This window comes from Nelusetta ayraudi, unplaced genomic scaffold (assembly GCF_046127955.1).
Source record: "Nelusetta ayraudi isolate G7.1 ecotype Tasmania unplaced genomic scaffold, CSIRO-AGI_Nayr_v1 ptg000060l, whole genome shotgun sequence".
NCBI lineage: Eukaryota > Metazoa > Chordata > Actinopteri > Tetraodontiformes > Monacanthidae > Nelusetta > Nelusetta ayraudi.
In genome coordinates, this window is record NW_027466110.1 from 1,479,172 (window position 1) to 1,499,951 (window position 20,780).

The 20,780-nt window shown below is 48.6% G+C and overlaps 1 protein-coding gene across 2 annotated transcripts in view; it reads right to left on the reverse strand.

The window, feature by feature from the left end:
• The window catches only part of erbb4b (erb-b2 receptor tyrosine kinase 4b), a 226,887-nt gene extending 219,756 nt beyond the window's left edge, over positions 1-7,131 (reverse strand). Inside the window, exon 1 of one of the 2 annotated variants that reach the window (XM_076039762.1) lies at positions 6,564-7,131. In XM_076039762.1, the coding sequence (XP_075895877.1) occupies positions 6,564-6,669 (106 nt within the window). In that variant the 5' untranslated portion in view covers positions 6,670-7,131. The remainder of the gene's footprint in view (positions 1-6,563) is intronic. The other variant, XM_076039761.1, reaches the window with a different exon arrangement.
• Between the last annotated feature and the right edge of the window lie 13,649 nt (positions 7,132-20,780).

Here is a 20,780-nt window from a genome sequence, read left to right on the forward strand (position 1 = left end):
AGGAAAAATCTCACGCACGGATGTCCGTGCGTGAGTGCGTGTCACTCAGAGCCGCTGTCACGCCGTTTTTCAAACCCTCAGAAACATGCTTGTCAAACGAGGGTCTAGCGGCTGACAGTCCCCCCCCCCCGCCTTCCCGAACCCTCCAGCAGGATGCAGAGGGACGGCCCGCACTTAGCACCAAAAAGACGAGCGGCGGCGGAAACAAAGGGGATCAAAAATTCCGAGCGCAGTGACAGACAGACAGACAGACAGACAGACAGACAGACAGACAGACAGACAGGCTCTCCAGTCGGGCGAAACGCCGGGAGAGCCGAGAGGAACTGGAGGCCTGCGGTTCCTGCGTGGAGCCTCCTCGACGTGTGCGGAGCAACGTAGCGACTTTAGGAGAATCCCGTATAAAACAAAAAGGATGAATTATGCAGCAGTTGAAAAGCGGTAACATGCAAATACGAGCAGCGTGGTGGGTGGGAGGGTTGGTTGGAATATCAGATATCTGAGAACGCATGGAAACACACGCGCACACACAGGGAGGAAACAGCGAAGCTGCCGTCTGCCTGCCTGCCTGCCTGACGGGAGGAAATGCTGGCAAATTATTGAGCTCAACTTTGTTTTTCGCTCTAATCGAAGAGCGAGAGAAGCCCATAATTTTGCTGTGTACGTTGACGCAGCGCTCTGCCTTCCCTCCTCTGCTGCCCCACTGCTGTGTTTGCACTGATTTAAATGTCGCCGGTTCAAACCATCTCTGCCAGGCTGACGGTCGCCCTGCACTGCGGCCTCGTCTCTCCGAGAAGAAGATGACTTTTTTTTTTTTTCTCCAAGGCTTTCAGTGCTCTTCGGCTGGCCTCGGCTTTCCTAATTAAGAACCGACTGGATTGATTCGACCGCCTGAAGCTCCTGAAACTCGGTCCCGTTCTGTCTGGACCCCCCACGCCCCGACGTCGAACGGCGGCGCGCAGGATCTCGCTCATCTCGCCGCTCCGTCGCTAACGAACGTCTTTGGCTGCGTGGAGGCTGTCGGCTCTTCCAATCTTAATTTCCTTTCAGACACATTTGAGAAAAAAAAAAAAAAACTCAATCTTCCGGAAAGAACAAAGCGGGCCAGAGAGACACGGAGGTTGTGAGGAGGCAGCTTTTAACAGGCCTCATCAAATCTGAAGCGTCGATCTCGCTCCCTTGCTTGTAAACCGATCGCGCCTCCGAATTTGCATTTTGAGTACGTGAACGACAGTCGGGAGCCGAGCGAGCGCAGACACCCAATTATGTCACAGGAAAGTCTGAGTGGTTCGTTCCCGACAGCGGGGAGTTGGGAATCACACACACACACACACACACACACATAAAAGGTCATGCAGGATGGCAGCGAGTCACTTCTGTCGACGCTCCGACTGGTTTAGAGGACGTCAACAAATTGAGACAGGAAAAAAAATAGAAAAAAGCGAGGTGTGCTGCTGGCGAAAAAAAAAAAAAAAAAACACAGCAGCAGGTCTCGGCCACGGCGGCGCTGAGGCACCTGTGATCGAACGAGGGCCGATAGCGTCGCGAGAGTCCCGGCGGTGGTGATTAAAGGATATTACAGTGACATCGCAGCAGATTATGAAACACAAGCGGCGCCATTAGAGGCGACACGCGGCCACACGGCCAGCAGAGGGCCGCTCGCGCTCCTCAAGTCCCCGCTGGAATATTAGAGTGGGCTGCATTGTGGGTGCCGCACATACATTATTGATGCCTGCGGTTCAAAAGCAGTTTGTTTATCGAGGAGGTGGAGGAGGGGTGAGGTGGGGTGGGGTGGGGGTGGGGGGGGTGGAGATTTAGAGGAAACTTAATGGTTTCCACTTTTCTTACGAAGTAAGCACGCTCGAGATTACACAAACTTTTTTTTTTGGTTTTGTTTTGTTTTTTTTCGTTGCCGAGTCTGGCTGGAGGGCAAAATCCATAAGCAAGAAGTGCACAGCGAAGAAAATAATGCAAGGATTTATTTCCTGCAGCAGAGGCCTTTTGGCACCTCTTGTTTTCCCCTGCTGCAATGTGCGGCAGTACTGAGCCACAAGCTGAAAGTCTTTCTTCATAATAATCACTGTGAGAAGTGGAAAAATGATTTGGTAATAAAAGTGTGTTTGTTTTTTTCAAACAATGCCACTTGTCTTCAGTAGGCTGCACCTGAATCCCCCTTATTCTGTCACGGTTTTCAGCACGGTGAGGACACAGAAGGAGCGCCCCCTGGAGGCCGCATTTTTATTTTTATTTTTTGCGTGACCTGACTGAGGATCAAACCCAGGTAGCTCCGCTCTTCGGGGCTCTCAGACCAGACACTCTACCACAAGGCCGCTGTCGGGCATTAAAATATTTAAAGGTCCCCTGCTGTGCGAAATTCAAATGAACCCGTGTTTTCCAGCAACGCTGCGTCTCCGTTTGCATCAGCGACGTGCCCAGAAATAAAAAGATTCCATCTTTCGCTTCGGCATCTCGCTGCACCTGGAAGAAAATGCCTGCTGGGACTGGCGAGTCGGCCCTTTGTGATGTCACAAGGGGGAGCTGGATACCTCTCCCCCGAGGGGAAGACAACAACCCCACCCATGCAGGAAGTAAAAAAAAAAATGTGCGAGTTTGGCTAAGTTTAACCACAAGCTTCATCGCAGTGGGGTTTGTTTCCCAGAGAGCTGCAAACAAAGGGTTAAATACGCTGTTTCCTGAGTTTCGATCGATTCGTTTTGCCGCAACTGATCAGGTGTGGCTGCTCCACTCCAGTCGGCGCTCACCGAACATGGCGGTATGAAAGCAACGCAACGCCGCACACAAGACCTTCAGCAAACAACAGGAGGCCTCGGTGCGTCGCCGGGCGCTGACCACCTCGGCGGCAGCGCCGCCTCGGGAGACTCTCTCCGTCAGAGGCTCTCCTCTCTCTCAGCCCGGCGCAGGCCCAGCAGATGAAAGGTTCACATTCCGGTGCGTCGCCGACAAATGGAAGCGGATCGCCTCCTAATCAAAGGCAGCCATTCTTCTAATAAAAAGAGGCCTGGCGGCGGCGGCGGCAGGGGGGGTCAGAGCTGCTTTATCGAGCGGCCACAGGCAAAAGATGAGAGAGCGAGAGGAGTTTGCGGCGCAGAGCAAAGCAGAGCAGAGCAGAGCTGTGTGGGCCGCGAATGTGGCGTCACTCTTCGAGACAGGGAAACTGGTAGTCGGAGCGAAGAGGAGCGACGGGAGGAGTGAAAGAGGGAGGAGAAAAAGAATCAAGTGCCGGTTTTCTTTTCTTTCTTTTTTTAATCCAGATAAAATTCCAAACACGCTGTGCGCTCCCCTGATTAGTGACAGGTCTAAAACTGAGACTCTCCGCCGCGGTCGGAGCGGATATTAAACGTATATGGAGATGTGGCGGGATATTAAAAACGCAGCGTAAAGTTTAACCTGGTGTTCATGGAGCTGAAGCGGCGCTGAGCTTTCAATTTAAGGAGGCGGTTGGCACACCTGACGAGCAGCGGTGCAGCTCGCTCCGCTTCAGACCTTCGCACCGTCCTTCAGGGAAGGAAAAACATGGATTTACAGTAATGGGTTAAAAATAAACACCCACAATGCACCGGGAGGCAGGACAAGTACGGACGGCCAGACCGACTAGAAGACACTAGAAGAGAGATGCATCCTTTTTTTTTAAAGTGTGTGGAGATTTTAGCGAGGCTAAGTAAGTAAACAGACGAAGAGCCGCAGTGCTGCTGAAATCAAGGCTTAAAGCTGATTGAGCGCATTTTACTGCACCGGGACGAGGAAAAGTTAGACCTCCTGCACTCTGGCCCTCCAGCAGGGGGCGATCAACACCTTCCTCACCCTCGCAGATGTGCAGCACAAGACAAAGCGTGAAACTAGAACGATTAAATATCTGTCAAATAAAAACCGTCAGCATTGTAGACCTCAGGTCAAAGGTCAGGTTTTTATACATGGCTGCGCACATGCACGGGTACATGTGTGAACGCACACACACATACACACAGGTAGATGCAGGTAGGCCGGATGACTGCACTCCTGCTCTCCAGGCACATTAATATTTATAATCATAGACGGACTTTTGGAATGCGGCCATATGGCTTTTCCACCTCTATCATGCAGTTTATAGAGTGAACACACACACACACACACACACACACACACACACACACACACACACACACACACACACACACACACCAAGGTATAATAGGCAAGGGTTTCAAAGATACAGTGGAACAATTCTGTTAAAAAAAAAAAAAAAACAGTCTTCACTTTCAAATTTTCTGATAAGATGATGAACTTTGATTTGTACAAAAAACAAACAACTCGGTTTAATCATACAAAGCAGAACCTTTTCCCGTCAAGGAACCTGATGGTTTGGAGCTGATACCAAAAGAAAAAAGGGCAAAGTGGAAAACACAAAAACGTAAAACCAAAAAAAACGCATCAGTTGGCTTTCACGCGTCACTGTCCTCTCCAAACCCCTCCAGGTTAACGCGAGCGCGCCCAGAAAAGCGTGCACTGTGCGTGCTCTAGCACACACACACACACACACACACACACACACACACACACACACACACACACACACACACACACACACACACACACACACACACAAATACGCGGGCATGCACACGCATGTCTCGAGGCTTTTGCCTCAAGCTGCCTATCCGATCATAATCCGTGTTTTTTTTACGCACAGATTCATCCACAGCTTCCTGTTGGCGCGCGCGCGGCTCTCGGATGCCACTCAGCCAGTGTGAGGGAGTGTGTGCGTGTGTGTGTGTGTGTGTGTGTGTACGGGGGGGTGACGACATCCTCCTTCACGCCAGATCCGGTCACCAGCACAGGCTTCATATTTTTGCATCATATTTTTACAACGTAAGGCACGCAAATATCGTTTAAAAGCAACCAACCAGCAACAAGCCACAGTCCAGTTTTATCAGATGTTTCAAAATCAATGGGAAACAAAAATTACACCCCCCCCCCCCCTTAAAAGTTTCCCCTAACACCAAAATGTATTTTTGTGTGCGCGTGCGTACAGAGTTGGGGGGGGGGAAATGACACCTGCGTCCCAGAAACAAATTGTGAAGCGCCATCAACCTCAGAACCAGCTGCCAACAGCTCGTTTTTTTAGGAGTCTGTGCGTCAACAGAATGAAATACAATAAAAAATAAAAATAAATAAAAAAATTAAAAAAACGCTTCTCGGTTAATGTTTAAACAGCAGGACGGGACCGAGGCGAAGGAATGGAAAGTCGCCCTGCAAAGAGAAGAAACTCCTCGATTTTTCACACCCGAAAAAAAAAAAAAACCCAGAGGATTCTGGGTCGTGAATTTCAAGCGTTAAGCTCGTAAAAGTTCGTAAATTGGAGGGTTTTTTACGCACGTAAAACGGAAAGCAAGCCACCCTCCCTCGCGGTGTCCTGGCGGTGCTCGTCACGCATGATAGTGACGACACCTATTGGACAAAATCCACACGCACGCGGTGCATAATTTGTATTTGCACACACACACACACACACACACACACACACACACACACACACACACACACACACACACACACACACACACACACACACACACACCCCTCAGCTCAGACTCTCTCCCGCGCGCAACGAGCAGAATGCCGAGCAGCGGTCCGAAACGCGGGATCCCCCTCAGGGGAGGATTTCACCTGAAATGGGGAATAACGTCATTTCGCGATAATCCGCTTTGTCTTTTATTTCTCCCCCTCCGCACCGATTGCAGGGTGCGTACCGGTGCATGTTTGCCTCCGCTATCGCCTCTTTGCACAGGTTGCAGACTTGACATAAATGAGTTGAGCCGCGTGTGGAGGGGGGGGGGGGAGAAACACACAGGGACAGCAGGTCGAGGATGTGTCAGATCTGACAGCAGCACCGCCGCCAGACTGATCACCGATCACCGATCAGTCTCAGCTGCTGCTAGGAGTGAAACTGGAGCTGGGAACTTTTCAGAGACGCGCGGCAGACACACACAGTGACACAGTGGTGGTCTGTTGCGAGGCGAGCCCAGTGTCACCCGCGCCGCCTCACGTGCACCGGGCATTAAAACGCTCTCTTCTCCCCCTTCCGAGTTCAACAGTGCCGCTCTGTGCAAGACACACACACACACACACACACACACACACACACACACACACACACACACACACACACACACTATCTCTCTCTCTTTCTCTCCGTCCCACTCCGTGACACCCTGTGGCGCTGCAAGGCTCGCGGCTCACCTCGGCAAGTGAACGCACCGCAGCAGCAACAACCTGCCGTACCTGCCGGAGCCTCTTCGGGGGGGGGGGAGTGACAGCAGGTAGCGGCGGGATCGGATGTTGTGTGAAGTGTTGCAGGATCGACCATCGACCAACGTTTAAAACAAGCATACGCACAAAACACGCACAGCAACAGCAGCTTGAAAAGCCGCAAGTATCGACGTGCCAGTGCGCTCAGTGCGCACCGGGGCCACGGATCTCCACGGATACAGCAACAACACTCGGTGGGGAAGGCAGGCATGCAGGCAGACAGGGCGGATAAGGAGGCAGGTGCACGGCGTCTCACTCACCTGATTGTGCAGAGCCTGAGTCGACGAGCAGGCAGGTCAGCAGGAAGCCGAAGCAGCGCAGGCTGGTGAAGGCGGCGGCGGCGGCGGCGGATGTGGCGGGTTTCATGGTTCGGCGCTTGGCAAGTTATCCACTGTGTAAAATTCACATGTCCGGCAGCGGCAGCGTGTCTCTCCTCGGCACAGTCAGGGGGTGGGTGAGGGGGGGGGATCAGTAGGTTGTGGGAGGGTTTTTTTTTTTTTTTTTTTTTTTCAAAGGGGGAACTTGAGCTTCGACTGGACTGAAGTTTGCAAGTGGTCCAAACAAATCAAATCCCCTCCCTTTAAGGTCCCCGGTTCCTTCTGAGCCCCCGTGCGTCAAATTAGTCACCTGGTTGCGCGAGCAAGAAAGAAAGGGAGGACAAACAAACAAAGAAAAAGACACCAACAAAAAAAAAAAGTAGGACCGTAGTTTCCCCCCTGAGCGCGCACTGTGAAGCTGGTCTAAGCAGCGCGAGGCAACACTCGTGCCATTTACTCGTCGACTTGGATAGTGTGCAGCTGGAGACTCGTACCGCCGGACACACCTCCCACAGCCCGGGTCCCTCCCACTGCCTTCTGCGATTGGTCAGAGCGGCTGACCGTCAATCGCAAATCCTCGCCCGGACGCGCTGCTATTGGCTGAAACAAGTTGCTGGACCCGCCCCCCCTCGACTTGGTGCGTCTTCTCCTGTGCACCTGTCACGCCCGCAGAGAGGGAAGAAAAAAAAAAAAAAAAAAACGACATAAATTGTTGTAGGGGAAATTGTAGGATCTCAGCGGGGGTGTTTGTCCCTCGCTGTCATATCAGAGTGTCGGTGATTTAGCGTCCCGGGTAAGAGCGCCTCCTTCCTCTGTGTATTGCAGTAGGTGCAGAAATAAGTATTTCATCACATTATCAGCCTTTGTTTCCAGTTTCAGATCAGTCATGTCTGATGTTTTTTTTGTTTTTTCTGTTTTCTTTTAAGCGTCATTTCAAGAGATGAGAGGCGCGATTACACTCCGGGAGGAAGCTTGTTTTCCAAAAAACAAAACAAAACAAAAGAAAAAACACCCTCAAAAACACTTTGTTATTCTACCTCATCCCCATAAGCCAGGCCCATCATTTCTCCTCGGCAATCAGAGAACATTACCGCTGACAGGAATATCTCGCCCGTATCCGGGGTAATCACTTCCTCAGGAGGAGAGTGAAAGGCTCAGCGGGGGGGGGGACAGACACAAATAAAAGTCAAAAAAGACGTTTAGATAGTGACACGACAGCCATTTGTAATAGTTGGAAGGCTGTGACTTTGTGGCTGAAGAAGAGTGACAAAGGTAATCGGAATGCAGGAAACAAAAGGTTAGAGGGGTTTTTTTGTTTTTTTTCCCCCCCCTTGCTGGACCAGCTGTTGCTTTTTATACTTTTGCACTTTTTAGGAGGCGGGTGAAGGCCTCCTGGAGATCCAATATGGCAGCACATCTGGACAGAGGAGCCGTGCCCACTGACCGTCCCCCAACCCAAAGTTCAGTCCAAGAACACACACACGCACGCACACACGCAGCCGGACACATTTCTGGGTCGTCTGTAGATAGATAGATAGATAGATTTCATTGTCATTGTGACCTGCACAGCGAGATTAAAAGCGGCAGTACAAAAAAAAAGGCGCAGAGAAACAAGAGGAGATTTTTTTTTTTTTCCATTTATTTTCAAAAACAGTTCCTTAACGTATGAACAACAGGCCCTCAGAGTGAGTCTTTGAAGAATAAAAGTACATTTTGTTATGACTTGACATTGCTCCCATATTGTGAAGGCGGAAGGACATTTACTTTTATCAGAAAAAAAAACACTGCATCCTTGAGAAATAATTATTACCGATCCTAAAGGTTAAGCAGAGAAAAACATTTTTGCATCTCTGGAAGACCCTGATGCTGCTTTACACTTTATTCAAACCACATTTTCTATAATTTTCTACATATCCATGATCTTAGTGATGAGAACAGAAATAGTATTGTTTCACTTTCATCGTTGTTATTATTATTTCTCAAAAAGCAGACCCCTCATCCCTCTGATTTTCCTCCACCAGGAGTGGAGTTGAAAAGTGCACAGGTTGTGATCTTCTAAAAGCGGCTGTCTGTGGCTGTCTGTGACGTCACAGTGTGGGCCCAATAAAACTCTCCGGTCCGAACATGCTCCTACGTCCGCTGACGTCCCACAAAATAACTCCTGTCCAAAAAACGTAAACGCTCAAGTTAAAGTGCGAGCCTTGTATTTACTTCTGCCAGATGTAACAGAAACAGAGTTGAATTCATAGTTTTTTTTTCTTACTGTGAGACACACTAATTCTCCTCCACAGCCTCTTCTGACCACGCTGGGGTCATTGCGCGGGGACAAAAGAGGACTTTTAATGTTCTGGAAGTGGCCGTTCGTTCTCATTATGACTGGAGGAGGAGCTTTGCCTTCCTCTGTTATTTTCCAGTGACATCAAAGTGTGGCGTTATAAAAATAATCTGCCGTCCAGACAGCTGTCTCCTGGCTTTGAGAAGTTCCTCCTCCCCAGAAACCATTCAAGCTTTTTATTCTACACAAATAGGGAGGAGTGCGGCTCGCCCGCGAGCAAGAAGCTCTTCTTTCTTTCTTCTTCTTCTTCTTCTTCTTCTTCTTCTTCTTCTTCTTCTTCTTCTTCTTCTTCTTCTTTTTTTGCTGATCCGAGGGAAGCGTCGCCCGACCACGTGCACACCACCGCCACCTCAAGAAGATGCTCGCCACTTTTTCACTTTAGGAAAAGTCAAGAGCGGCTCGGTTGTCTTTTCAGCCGTATGAATAGTGCACTGAACTGTGAGGGACACTTCTTGAACCTGCGCTGCAGTGTTGACCCCTCGCCAGTGGGGGGCAGTCAGTCTCTCACCTCACGGGTCATCGAAGAGCGGAGTGACACAGTGGGGGAGGGGCGGGGGAAGGCGAGGGGCGTGCGAGGTGCCACGCGAGCCTCGGCGTGACATTGGCTCCCTTCGCACGCCCGCTTGAATAAATATTCCTCAGCAGAAATGAGCTTTTAATATCACTGACGCCGCAAATTTATTAAGAAATATGGAAAAATGAGACGTGGCAGCTCGGCGACGAGGAGAGGCCTCGCTCTAAATATGCCCCAAATGGCGGCCGTTTATCATTTTTAACGCGCGAAGCTGAGAAAATGAGGGGGGGGGGGGACCCCACAATTTAGCGACGCTGTGCATTTTCATTACACATAACGCTTTAAGAGGCACCTTCTGACAAGTATCACCCTAATGCTGTCAATTAGGTAATTTATTCCGGGGGATTATGGGAGGGAACGAGACGAGGTGTTATGTGTTGTGCTCGGCGTCCCCCCGATGCCGGCTGTACGGCTAATCTAATACACAAACCCCTGATTTGTTTAATGGATGAGACTTTGCTGCCGCCAGAGGAACGCCAATAAAAGTCGGGGGGAGGGGAGAGGGGGAGGACCTCCAGAGGCTATTGCGCCTCATAATGATGCCAGACACACAATGCGAGAGTTATGAAGCAATTTTTTATCACGCGGCGCATTGTTTTGCTCTGTCGGTGCCGCGCAAGTGAAGGCAATCTCTCCCCGCAGGAGCAGCGGCAGCGGCAGCGGCAGCGTCGAGCCTCCCCTCGCCTCCCCTCCCCTCCGCTTTCCCCTCCCGCTGCACTTAGATAAACCTTCAGTTTGATAAAGTGTCCCGGGCCACATGTTGCCGAGATGGAAGGAGCTGTTGGATTTTTAAATAAGGCGTCGTGGATGAATGATCCTGCCCGTTGGTTGCGGCTGCCTTCGGAGATCCCGGTTCGTGTCTCCCATTTAGATGTTCTGATTTTTAATTGTATGCGTCAGCACAGTGCCTACTGCCGTCTAGTGTTGCCAACTGTCATTCAGAAAAATAAAGGAGGGCCTCCCTCCCGCAGGGGGCCATGACCTTCACAGGCCAGTGGCTCCCCAGTCGTGGTAAATCATAACTTAAGATAGGGTTTCAAAAAAGTATATGGTTCACATAGTTTGAACTGCTTTTGTTCCCAATAGACTTTAGAAATGAGATGAATGTTTACAGTGGATTGAAATCTTTTAATCAAACACATTTTTATACAATACGCAGTTGTTGTGAATGGGTTGCGCCATGGTGTTGCCTGCAATACATAGATGACGGTTTTGAGCACAAACTCTATGGAAACAAACGTGATTTTGCATTGAAAAAGGGCCAAACCCGCTCCGCCGTATCAATATAAAACGGGACACAATTCATTGTCAACTATTTAAAGGGACGGTTGGCAACTCTACTGCCATCCCAAATGACGAGAGCTAATGATAGCTGTTGATAAATGTGCAACTTTTCTTGAATTGCCAAAGCACCTCTCGCAGTCAAGAGCTTACTAGTACTACTTACTACATACTACAATATTACTACAATACTTTTGGATGTAAACAAAGAGTGCTCTTAGGTTTTAGGTCTCAGACTAAGTGTGAACTCACTTTGTGTTGAGGACACCATTGTGTGATTTTGTACCCCTCATTCAAACGGAATAAATTTTTCTTTTGTCACTATGATTTGAACTTAATTAAAACACACAAACTACATGTAGGGAAACACATTCGAGCAGGGGGAAAAAAGAAGAGTCACGTGGCCAGAAACATTGTCCACATGTTGCTGGGCAGGCCTTCACGACTCTGGACGCTAATGTGACGCATACTGCAGCAGAACGTTATCAGGATTTCACCGTTTCTATTAAAGCAGCAATGGAAGAAGAGCGGGAAATGGCTAATAAAGAGCATTTAATGATGGGCGGGGAAAATAAACGTAAATTCTGTCCCTGCTGATGGCCGATGCTCTGATTGGAAAGCGCTTCTCTCGGACGACAACAGCGACACACAATCTCTACGTGCACTCTGGTCGTCCGTCTTATCTTCAGAACGCTCACGCATTTCCAAAAACTATCAGGGACAAAGAAGATGAATTCTTTTGTCAAAAATAATGAAATGAAGTATATATATGAAACCCTTTCCGGTCACCCAAACAACTCGGGGGCATTTGTTACTGTCAAAACAAAGTGGTTTCTTGAAGAGATAACACTGTAGAAGCTGAATCCAAGCTGGAGATTATTGCCACGGCCGCAACATATTTCATGCGGCAGCGCCGAATCAATATCAGTTAAAAAAAAAACTTATTTCCGACAAAGAGAAAAAAAAAAGTTTGGATTGTGATTTGCGTCCGTCAAATCCAGAATTGACAGATGTTCCAGTTTTTAGTTCAGATTTTTGTGCCTTTCCTTGACGGCAATAGATAGATGTTGGGATGATTGGACCTGAAACAACATCTCACCAGCCACTCTGGAATCCCCGCCCTCACTTGATCTGGACTGTTGCTGCTGTTTACATCAGCTGCGGACGCCCGTCTGACCCAATGCGAGAGCAGCAGCATCTGCGTAAAAGGGAATCAACAGCGAAGAAAAACACTCTGAAACACAACATATTGAAAACATACTGGGTTTATCTTTTCTTTGTGATAGTCGCCAGACTTTTATTACGTCTGGGCGACTTTAATGTGCAGATCAGATGGGACGGCGACAGAGAGGCGTCGGGGTTGTGTTTCCATCACATCAAATTCGACGACATCAAAAGGACGGCGGCTGCCGAGGACAGTGGCCTCGTTATCAGCCCACGCAGTCACAGGACCAATTACCTCCAGGGTTCGCATGAAATTGAACTTGTTCCAGGGGTTAAAGCATGAAAAGCTCGTGAAGTGAAGTCGCATTAGCTCCGCTTGGAAGTTTGAAAGGCAGCCACCGACAGCCGTAAATAATGGGATAAATAAAGAGTTGCCATCGCATTCAGGTTTTCCTCCCGGACTCCAGAGTTGCAGTCTCAGAAAGTTAATTATCCGAAAAAGAAAACAGCCCATTTACAAGTCTAGTTACTGAATTCTGTTAAAAAAAAAAAAAAAGAAGCTATTTTGAGAGGAGACCAAATAAGGCGGACTCAAAGGAAACAACACCTGACTGGGAATGATGTCACGGATCTGCTCTTCGTGACATCATAACAGTCAGTTCTTTACAAAGACACAACACAGAAGAGACATCAGACTGGACTATTCTCAGTTTTGAGGATTATTTTTTATGTTTACCGCCCACTTTATTGGGTACAGTGATCAACTGACCAGACAAGAGGGTCAGACCTCGAACTGCTCAAATATCAAATTGTTGAATTGAGGGACGATGAAACATCCACAACTCTCGTCAACCTGCTACGGAAAGCAAAGTTCTGAGAACCAGTCAATGTTTGCTGGATCGTGTGCTTTGTTCCGTCAGAGTGTAAAAAAAAAGCGCTTTCGCTTTCGCAACGTTGAGGACCCCGGCGCGGCCTGAACATCCAGGCGACCCCGCGCCAGCCCCGACTCAGTGAGCAATGAGCAGTGTTAGCACATTACACACACATGATTACGTGGCCATTTCCTCGACGAATGAGTCTCATCAGAAGTCAGTGAAGACGCCACCGACTGTGTAATTGTCTCCCATTAGGAAGGAGGTGGGGGTGGGGGGGGGGCGTTGACCGCCACTGAGTCGTATAGCTCGGCGCCGAACTTTGCTGACGGATGGGCGGGAGGGGGGCGGAGGGGTGGGTTAGTCGTATCCACGGCGAAATTGGTCGAAGGCTGCAAAGCGACCAACGGGTTACAGACTAAGATGAGTCATTCATCGTGTTTTTCTTTTTCGCCTACTCTCCTCTGATGAGCAGCAACTGCAGGGCAAAAGTTGAGTGATTTGCAGATTTATCTCGCGCGGCGCGACACCCGCAAACGTTTTTTTTGCGATTTGCTCAGTGGTCTAGACGCAGTCGTGAGTGAAGGAGTGGAGGAGGAGCAGCTTTAGCAGGGTGTTCAAATTCAAATCAGGAAGTGTCGTGAAACAAATGGTGGGGGGGGTGGGGGGGGGTGTTCAGTATGCCAGTGCAGCATTAGATGCGCACACACATGTGCTTGCTTCCACTGAAGCCCAACAGCCTCCGCTGCGGTGATGGATGGCCGTTAGCAGGCACCTCTGCCAGGGTGTAAATTGGATCACTTACGTTGCAAATGAGAGGCGGGTCAGAAGTTCAGACGAGTCCGACCGCGTCACGCAAGAAGATGAGAGTGAGTTTGCGTTCTCTCTGTCTCTGTCTCTGTCTGTCTCTCTCTCTCTCTCCCTCTCTCCCTCTCTCTCTCTCTCTCTCTCTCTCCCCAGGTGTCCGTGAAAAACGCCTGAGGCCATCTGATAGGCTGACGGCGGCGAGCCGGCTGCGTTTTTCCTTTCCCGGTACACTGCTGCCATCCACAGGACGGAGGAGGAAGCGCAGGCTGTCAGGACAGAGCGAGGCGGGACGTCGGGGATGTCTAAAAATAGCTGCACGGATGGAAGTTCAGACAGACGGACGGATGGAAAACACCTGATGGGAGACGGTCGTGTCGTGACGTGTGTCGGAACAGAGTTCGACCAGTTGAAACGAGCCACTGGGCGTGAACATCGAAACTGTAGCGAAAATAACGTTTAAAAAAATATAATTATAAAAATTATGATATATTATTATTGTCTTCTGTCTGTTATACGAGTTTCCAAGAAAAGTATGCCGCTTAAAAGACTGCATGTGTGTAGGGGGGCGAACGTGCATAAGTCTGATTGCAGCAAATGGCCACTGGATGGCAGTGTACTACAGGGTTTTAGGCGTCAGTAACCGGCGAAACAAGCGCAACCGGGTGCAGTTTTGACACGTTACACCTCCTAGCGCCTGTGAGTGTAACATACAGAGAGGGAAGTGAGCGACAGAGAGAGACTAAGAGGGATAACACAAACATAGAGAGATAGAGATACAGATCTGCAGCTGTGTGTGTGTGTGTGTGTGTGTGTGTGTGTGTGTGTGTGTGTGTGTGTGTGTGTGTGTGTGTGTGTGTGTGTGTTGGGAGTGGGGGACTTGTTATAAATGTTCTCAACCACAACGCCAAAAGATGTTATCTGAAAGATGCCAAATCTTGCCGGGAAAAAAAAAGAAGAAGTGATGACGTCACTCCCGAGAGTGAGCGAAGTCAGTTCACTTCAAGGCACCTTAGCTCAGCGCTCGCTGGCTCGTCTGAGAGTCAGCAGTTGAACCAGCAGCTCAAGAGTTGAGGAGATGCAGCTGGGAGTCAGGGCCGCTGTGACTGAAGACAGGACTGCACGTGTGAAAGAGAGCACAGCAACACAACGAGCATGAGAAGCGCCCACAGTTCATACACACGGGCGGAACGTAATGACACGGGCCTCACTTTCCACACTGGAACGGCAACCGGCGTCAGCGCTGCTGTCTGCCTGGTGTCTCTCCTAAATTAACCTTTGTGTGCTTCTTCTTCTTCTCAAGGCCCCGACGTGCCAACGCAGCACAGGAAACATGTCGTGCAAACAGGCGGCATGATTCATCGACTTTCAGCAATGTACGTAAGATGGGGGCATTTGGCCTAATTTTTTTTTGTCTTGTTTGGTTTCCTTGACTGGTTGAACCAGCAACCGAGAAACATCAGACGTCACCCGATATTGGTTTCAGATTTTCAGCACAGTTTCATAGGCAAATCCGGTTTTACAATATAGAACGCAGTGTGTGAAATTCTGCTGCAGTGTGTGCATTATTTGTTAGCGTGTGATTGTGTGTGTAAAGGAGGCAGCAGAGGCTCTGAGCTATTAGCGACCGTCACCAGGTGACAACAGTGCAGCTGTGCAGCCTCCGCCAATCCCACCACACACACGTTTTTACACAGCATAACTAGTTTTAAAGGCCCTGCGTGGACGATTTGGCAGCATCTGATGGTGGAAAATCATATTACAAACAACCTTAAAGTGAATCCTTGTTTGCTGATGTCCCACTTGATCTCAATATGAAGGAAAATCACCTTTATGAAAATAGGTAAAAGGTTTATGTGGCAATGAGAAAGTGACTTTATCCAACCAAACACATTTTGTGTCGATCCATTTTATGCCTGTGGATTCTTTTAAATGTTACACGCTGGGCCTTTGATATTACTTCAAAAAAAAAAATCTCTATCCCGTAATTTCATGTTACCATCAAACAATACAAGAGAAGACCTGTTTCAACTGTTTCAATGGGGTAAAAAAAAATAGCTGTTCAAAACACATCTTCACTTTTTTTTTTTTTTTTTTTTTTAAACATTTTGTTTTGGAGGACTGCTTCCTTGTCATACAGTGCATTCCATTAAACAGTTGATTCAGTGAGGGATTACTTTTTTTTTTTTTCAAGGATTGCAAACATTTTGGCTTTTATTTCATCATGACCCTGCACAAAAATGAAAAATAATGTGCTGAAAAGTGAGGGATCATTAATCAGACTCTTCTTTCTGCTGTTTCTCCAAGTCACAAGACAAAATGTGTGAACTAAAAGAAAACAGTCTGAACTGCACACAGGATGTTGGAAACCATCTTTTAAGACTCTTCTTCTTCTTCTTCTTTAAAATTATCGCACAGCCCCGTCCCTCAGTTCATTTACGTCACGCATGAAGGATTACCAGCAGTGACAGCACTTCTCAGAGTCACACAACGATCCCGCGCTCTTCTCAGAAGTTGGCCTACAGTCATGGCAATCCTTCAGACTCATCACAAGTGTCTGACCCACAGTGGCAAAAAAACACCTTGAAAAGAAGAAAGACACACACACACAGACACAGACAGAAAGAAAAACATGTTGACAGCAAAGTGGAACAGAAGAAGGTTGCAGCGATTCAAAAGTGGATTTCAGTTTTAATACGTTGGCTCCTGTCAACACCCCGTCACAGGCGGGTGTCACTGGTGGGATAGTGAAAGTAGTTTGAAGTGACGATGTGAGACGATAAAGTGCAGAGACGAGTACAGGTGCAGGGAAGGGGGGAGGAGGGGAGGGGAGGGGAGGAGGCCGACACTGCTCTGCCCACACAAGTCAGTGAGTGTGATGCAGATGGAATAACTCAAAGGAGTGACATTTACAGTCTCTTTTTTTCTTCTTTTTTTTTGCACTTTGGTTTTACAGTATGTGTGGTTGCCCTTAATCACTCGTGATCACCGTGACTGCGGCTGCCGACCCTCTGCCAGGTGCGCGACGCCTCTTTAAAAAGGAAGCGAGGGCGCTAGGGCGAGTGAGGGGGGATCACGATGATGAGGACGAGGAGTCAACACCAATCTCTCTCCGTCTCTCCGTCTCTCCGTCTCTCCCGGCTTGGGGTCGTCAGACCTCCACGCAGGCAGTCAATCAATCAAAGTTCAGATTTCATATTCGAGCATCTTGCGTGTTGGTTTCATGCTGAGGTGATTGTTGTTTCTCTTTGTGTCGGCCCTGACGTACACTGGCGATCTGTCCAGGATGTAACCCCGCCTTCACACTCAGACAGCTGGGATTGGCTCCAGCAACCTCCCACCCTGAGTGCAGAGAATGGACGGCCTTCAAGCAAAACCATCACTCGATGCAACCGCCCTATTATTGTCATAACACCTCACGGAGATTGGATTGCCACAATGTCAAATTCTGAAGTTCTTGCTCATCCATCGTGCCAGCGTCCCACAGAAAGCATTTTCACCTTTCGGATTCCAATGAGCTTCCTCTTAGCTATTAGCAAAACCAGGAAGTATACCGCTGCCACAGTGGCCCTCGCTAGTGTTTAAGATCTGCTTGAGCTGCATCGGCAGCAGTTCTTTTTTTCTTTTTAGGACTTTAGGATGTATTTTTTCGACAAATAAGGCAAACAACACCAAGGCATTTTCTGGGTGGGTGATGCTGTTTCACTTCACTTTGCTGTCTGACAAGGTTTTTAGTTACCAGTTAGCCAGGAGGCGGTGGCGCGCGGCCAACGACGAGCCTCTGGCTGCCTGCTAAACCGGCAGAAACTGATCTGATTGGTCCAAACAGAAGGTTCATTGAATGACTTTCCTGCTTTTGTATCCTTTATCTGAAGTCCTGGATTTGGAAAAATGTGCCAGATTGTTAGTCATTGCTATTATTAGTCATCTAGTAGCAAACGCAGAAAATAGGAGGATGGTGGGGGGTCTTGTTGCTCATACTTCTTTACTGTTTTCAGTTCAGCTAATTGCAGCTGCTGGGCTCATTCGTGTGGAACTGTCGCTGGATGTATCCTCACAGCAGGACTCCCAGAGTGAAACTCTGGTAGCTGCTTCACCGGCAGCCTTGGAAGCTCTCCAAGCTCTCGCTTCCCGGTATGTTTTTTTTATAAAGTTCACGGCTGATTAGCAGGTGTGCGCTGCTCTACAAAAAAAAGCCCCACTTTCTCTCTTTCCGTCACGTTCTCTACCTTCCTGTGTCAGATCCCTCTCTCACTCTGCGTCTCAGTTTCTCTCTTGCCGTGTGTCTCTGCTACCCACAGCAGCTACCAGGAAGCCGCCTTCTCCCCTCGAGATGATGTCCAGCCTCGGGGGCTTCTTTTTCTCCTCCACCTTGGAGAAGCGAAGGAGGCGCATCTTGCGCAACATCCGACACCTTTAGGCAGCACGAATTGAGCTTGAGAGGTCAAAACCCAGAGCGGGACTTGTGGAAAGTCGGCCGCTAACTCGTCTTTGGTGATTTGCCCCTCAGCCTCGGGTGTTGCCCTGCGTCCTAAAAGACGCTTTTATCTCGTCTTCCGTCCCCGAGGTGTGCACATATGAACACACGCGCGCCGCCAGGCACGGCTGCATAACGCGGGCAAAGAGGAAGCAAAGTGGAAGTTCCCCCAGTCCTACTTCCTCCCCACATGACAATTTGATCTTTTGAGCGCGCGACCACAGGCTAGCCACATATTACCCATGGGCCTTTGCAAGTGACAGCAACGGCGTTGGTGCACGAGATGTCAAAACACAGGCGTGAAAAAAAAACAAAGTGAGAAAAATGGAATTAGCAGCTGTGTTTTTCACAGTTCACCCTCCTGCTTTCGGAATCTTCTTTTTTTTTTTTGGTTTGACACTATGGCAGCGCCACACATAGTGCTACGGTGATACAAAACAGACATTCTCACATGAACTACAGATTTTCCCACAGATTACAACAACTAGTAACTTAAAAGCACTGATGTCTTCTCAGTTTACACCTTTGGGGGAAAAAAAGCCGCCGTGCTACTCCACTGATACGATTCTGCACTTCTGTGACTTACTTGTCTTACTCCCATTAATCTGTGTGTGTGTGTGTGTGTGTGACAGACAACGAGCAGGGTGTGTATAAGTGTGTGTACGAGAGAGAGAGAGAGAGAGAGAGAGAGAGAGAGAGAGAGAGAGGGAGGACTGAAGTGTTTTTTCTGCCGTCTCAACTTTAAAAAAAAAAAAGGGCCAATCCAAACATCCAAACGCCACCTGGCAGGAAAAACAGGAAAGGGACGTGTCGCCGCTGCCGATTGCACAACCCGGCTGTGGATTCACACTTGGCTGAAGAAAATGTGGAACTGCTCTGTAATCCGACACCGAGAGGACAAGCTTCGCCATGTAGACAAAAAACACAAAACAAGAAAAAACTCTGAAACAAGAAAAAGTCTGAATACACTCCATACAGTCCACTTTGTGTATTATGGATGATTTCTATGGAGCCCTGCCAAAGATTTAGAACACAGCCATATTTTTTTTTTCCTCCTCCTTCGCCACACTGATGAAATCTTGAATGCTAGCGAAACTACAGCGCCGCCGAGGAGTTTCTACCGCTAATCTTAAAGTGTGTCTGTGTGAGTACGCGTAGGTGTGGGTGGCAGCAGTTTCCAATCCTTTCAACACCTCCGCTCGACCCTTATTGTCTGGTAGGGAGTTGCAGACGAGGAGACATGGGCAGCGGAACCCAGCAGAGGAAGTTTCACAACTTGAACCAGTCGACTGTTCCAGAGGGGTGGAAAAATAAAAAAAAAAAAAAAAGGAAAAAAAAAAACAGGCCGGGTTCTCCGGTCAGAGAGGCTGCGACCCCGTCAGATTGCAGGTTTTTTCCCCCGATCGGGAACCTCGCAGAGCGTGTGTGTCCAGTTGTGGCCGCAGATCGACACCTTTTTTTCTGGCAGGTTCACATGCCTCCGTGCTGACGATGGGAGCTCCATACACTGACTCAGACCCAAAGAACTCTCTATCAATTAGCGCCAATTCTCCCTGCGGGCAGCAGGCCAGGGTGCAAACACACACCCAGTGAGGCGGCCTGTTGGAAGAGGTGGATAACCGATGGCAGAAGACTTTTGGAATCAATTGTTTCACGCCATGGTGGTTTCATTCTCTACTGCGCCCGGACTTAAGCTAAAACGACCCCACGGCAAAGTGCGTGATCAACGTGCTACCCTTTGTGATGTCACAGAGGGCACGGACGTCTCCTCCAGGGTTACCTACGACATCCACTGCCGAAGACACGACTGCGTCTTTCATTCCCTTCCTCTTCAAAAACGTGTGGAGGGTCCTAGAAAGCATGGAGTCATTTTTTGGCAGTGGACTTTCAACAGAGGGCTAAAACCGACTGTTTTCAGATCTAGAGAGACATTTTGAATGGGAAATTGGGTGAATCCGATCCACTGGAGTCTGGATTGATGTGAAAATGGACACAAACAGAACCTTTAACTACTATTGGGCCACTTCAGCCTTTGTCTTGTCCCCACTTAACAAATAATGCTGCAAAGTCCCAGAATCTCTCCAGCTACACAACTCTCCTGGTCTCCAAATATTAAAAACTGCCCTTTTTAAGATGATAAGATACAAAATGCCTTTTTTTTTTTCCACTTCTGGTTCTGTTGTCAGGGAGTCTCAACTCTGTGTGTTTGCCACTTCAATTTGTATGTGTGTGTGCGCGCGCGCGTGTGTGCAATACCCACATTAAAGCAGGAAAGGAGGTACAGGAGCCTGCTCTGACATTTAGAGGCTCCGGCAGGTTCAAGCGACCACTTGTTCATACGCAAAGAGTGGGGAGGAGCAAACACTCTGCTGAAACTCAGGCGAGGTGAGCCGCGTCTGCCTGCAACACATTTCTCAAAGTGATACAAAAAAAAAAGGAATGAAAGACAAGGGCAAGGACTCAAGATGAAACTGAACTGAAGCTGCTAATCTATAAACATAATTTTTTTGGTCCAAATGCAGTGAATATCACACGAATAACAGAATACTGCAGCTCATAATTAAATAAAAATCAACAAAGAATTTAAAATAAATCTCACAGTATACATAGAATCTAAAAATACAGCTTGCTTTATTATCAAACTGATGGATAC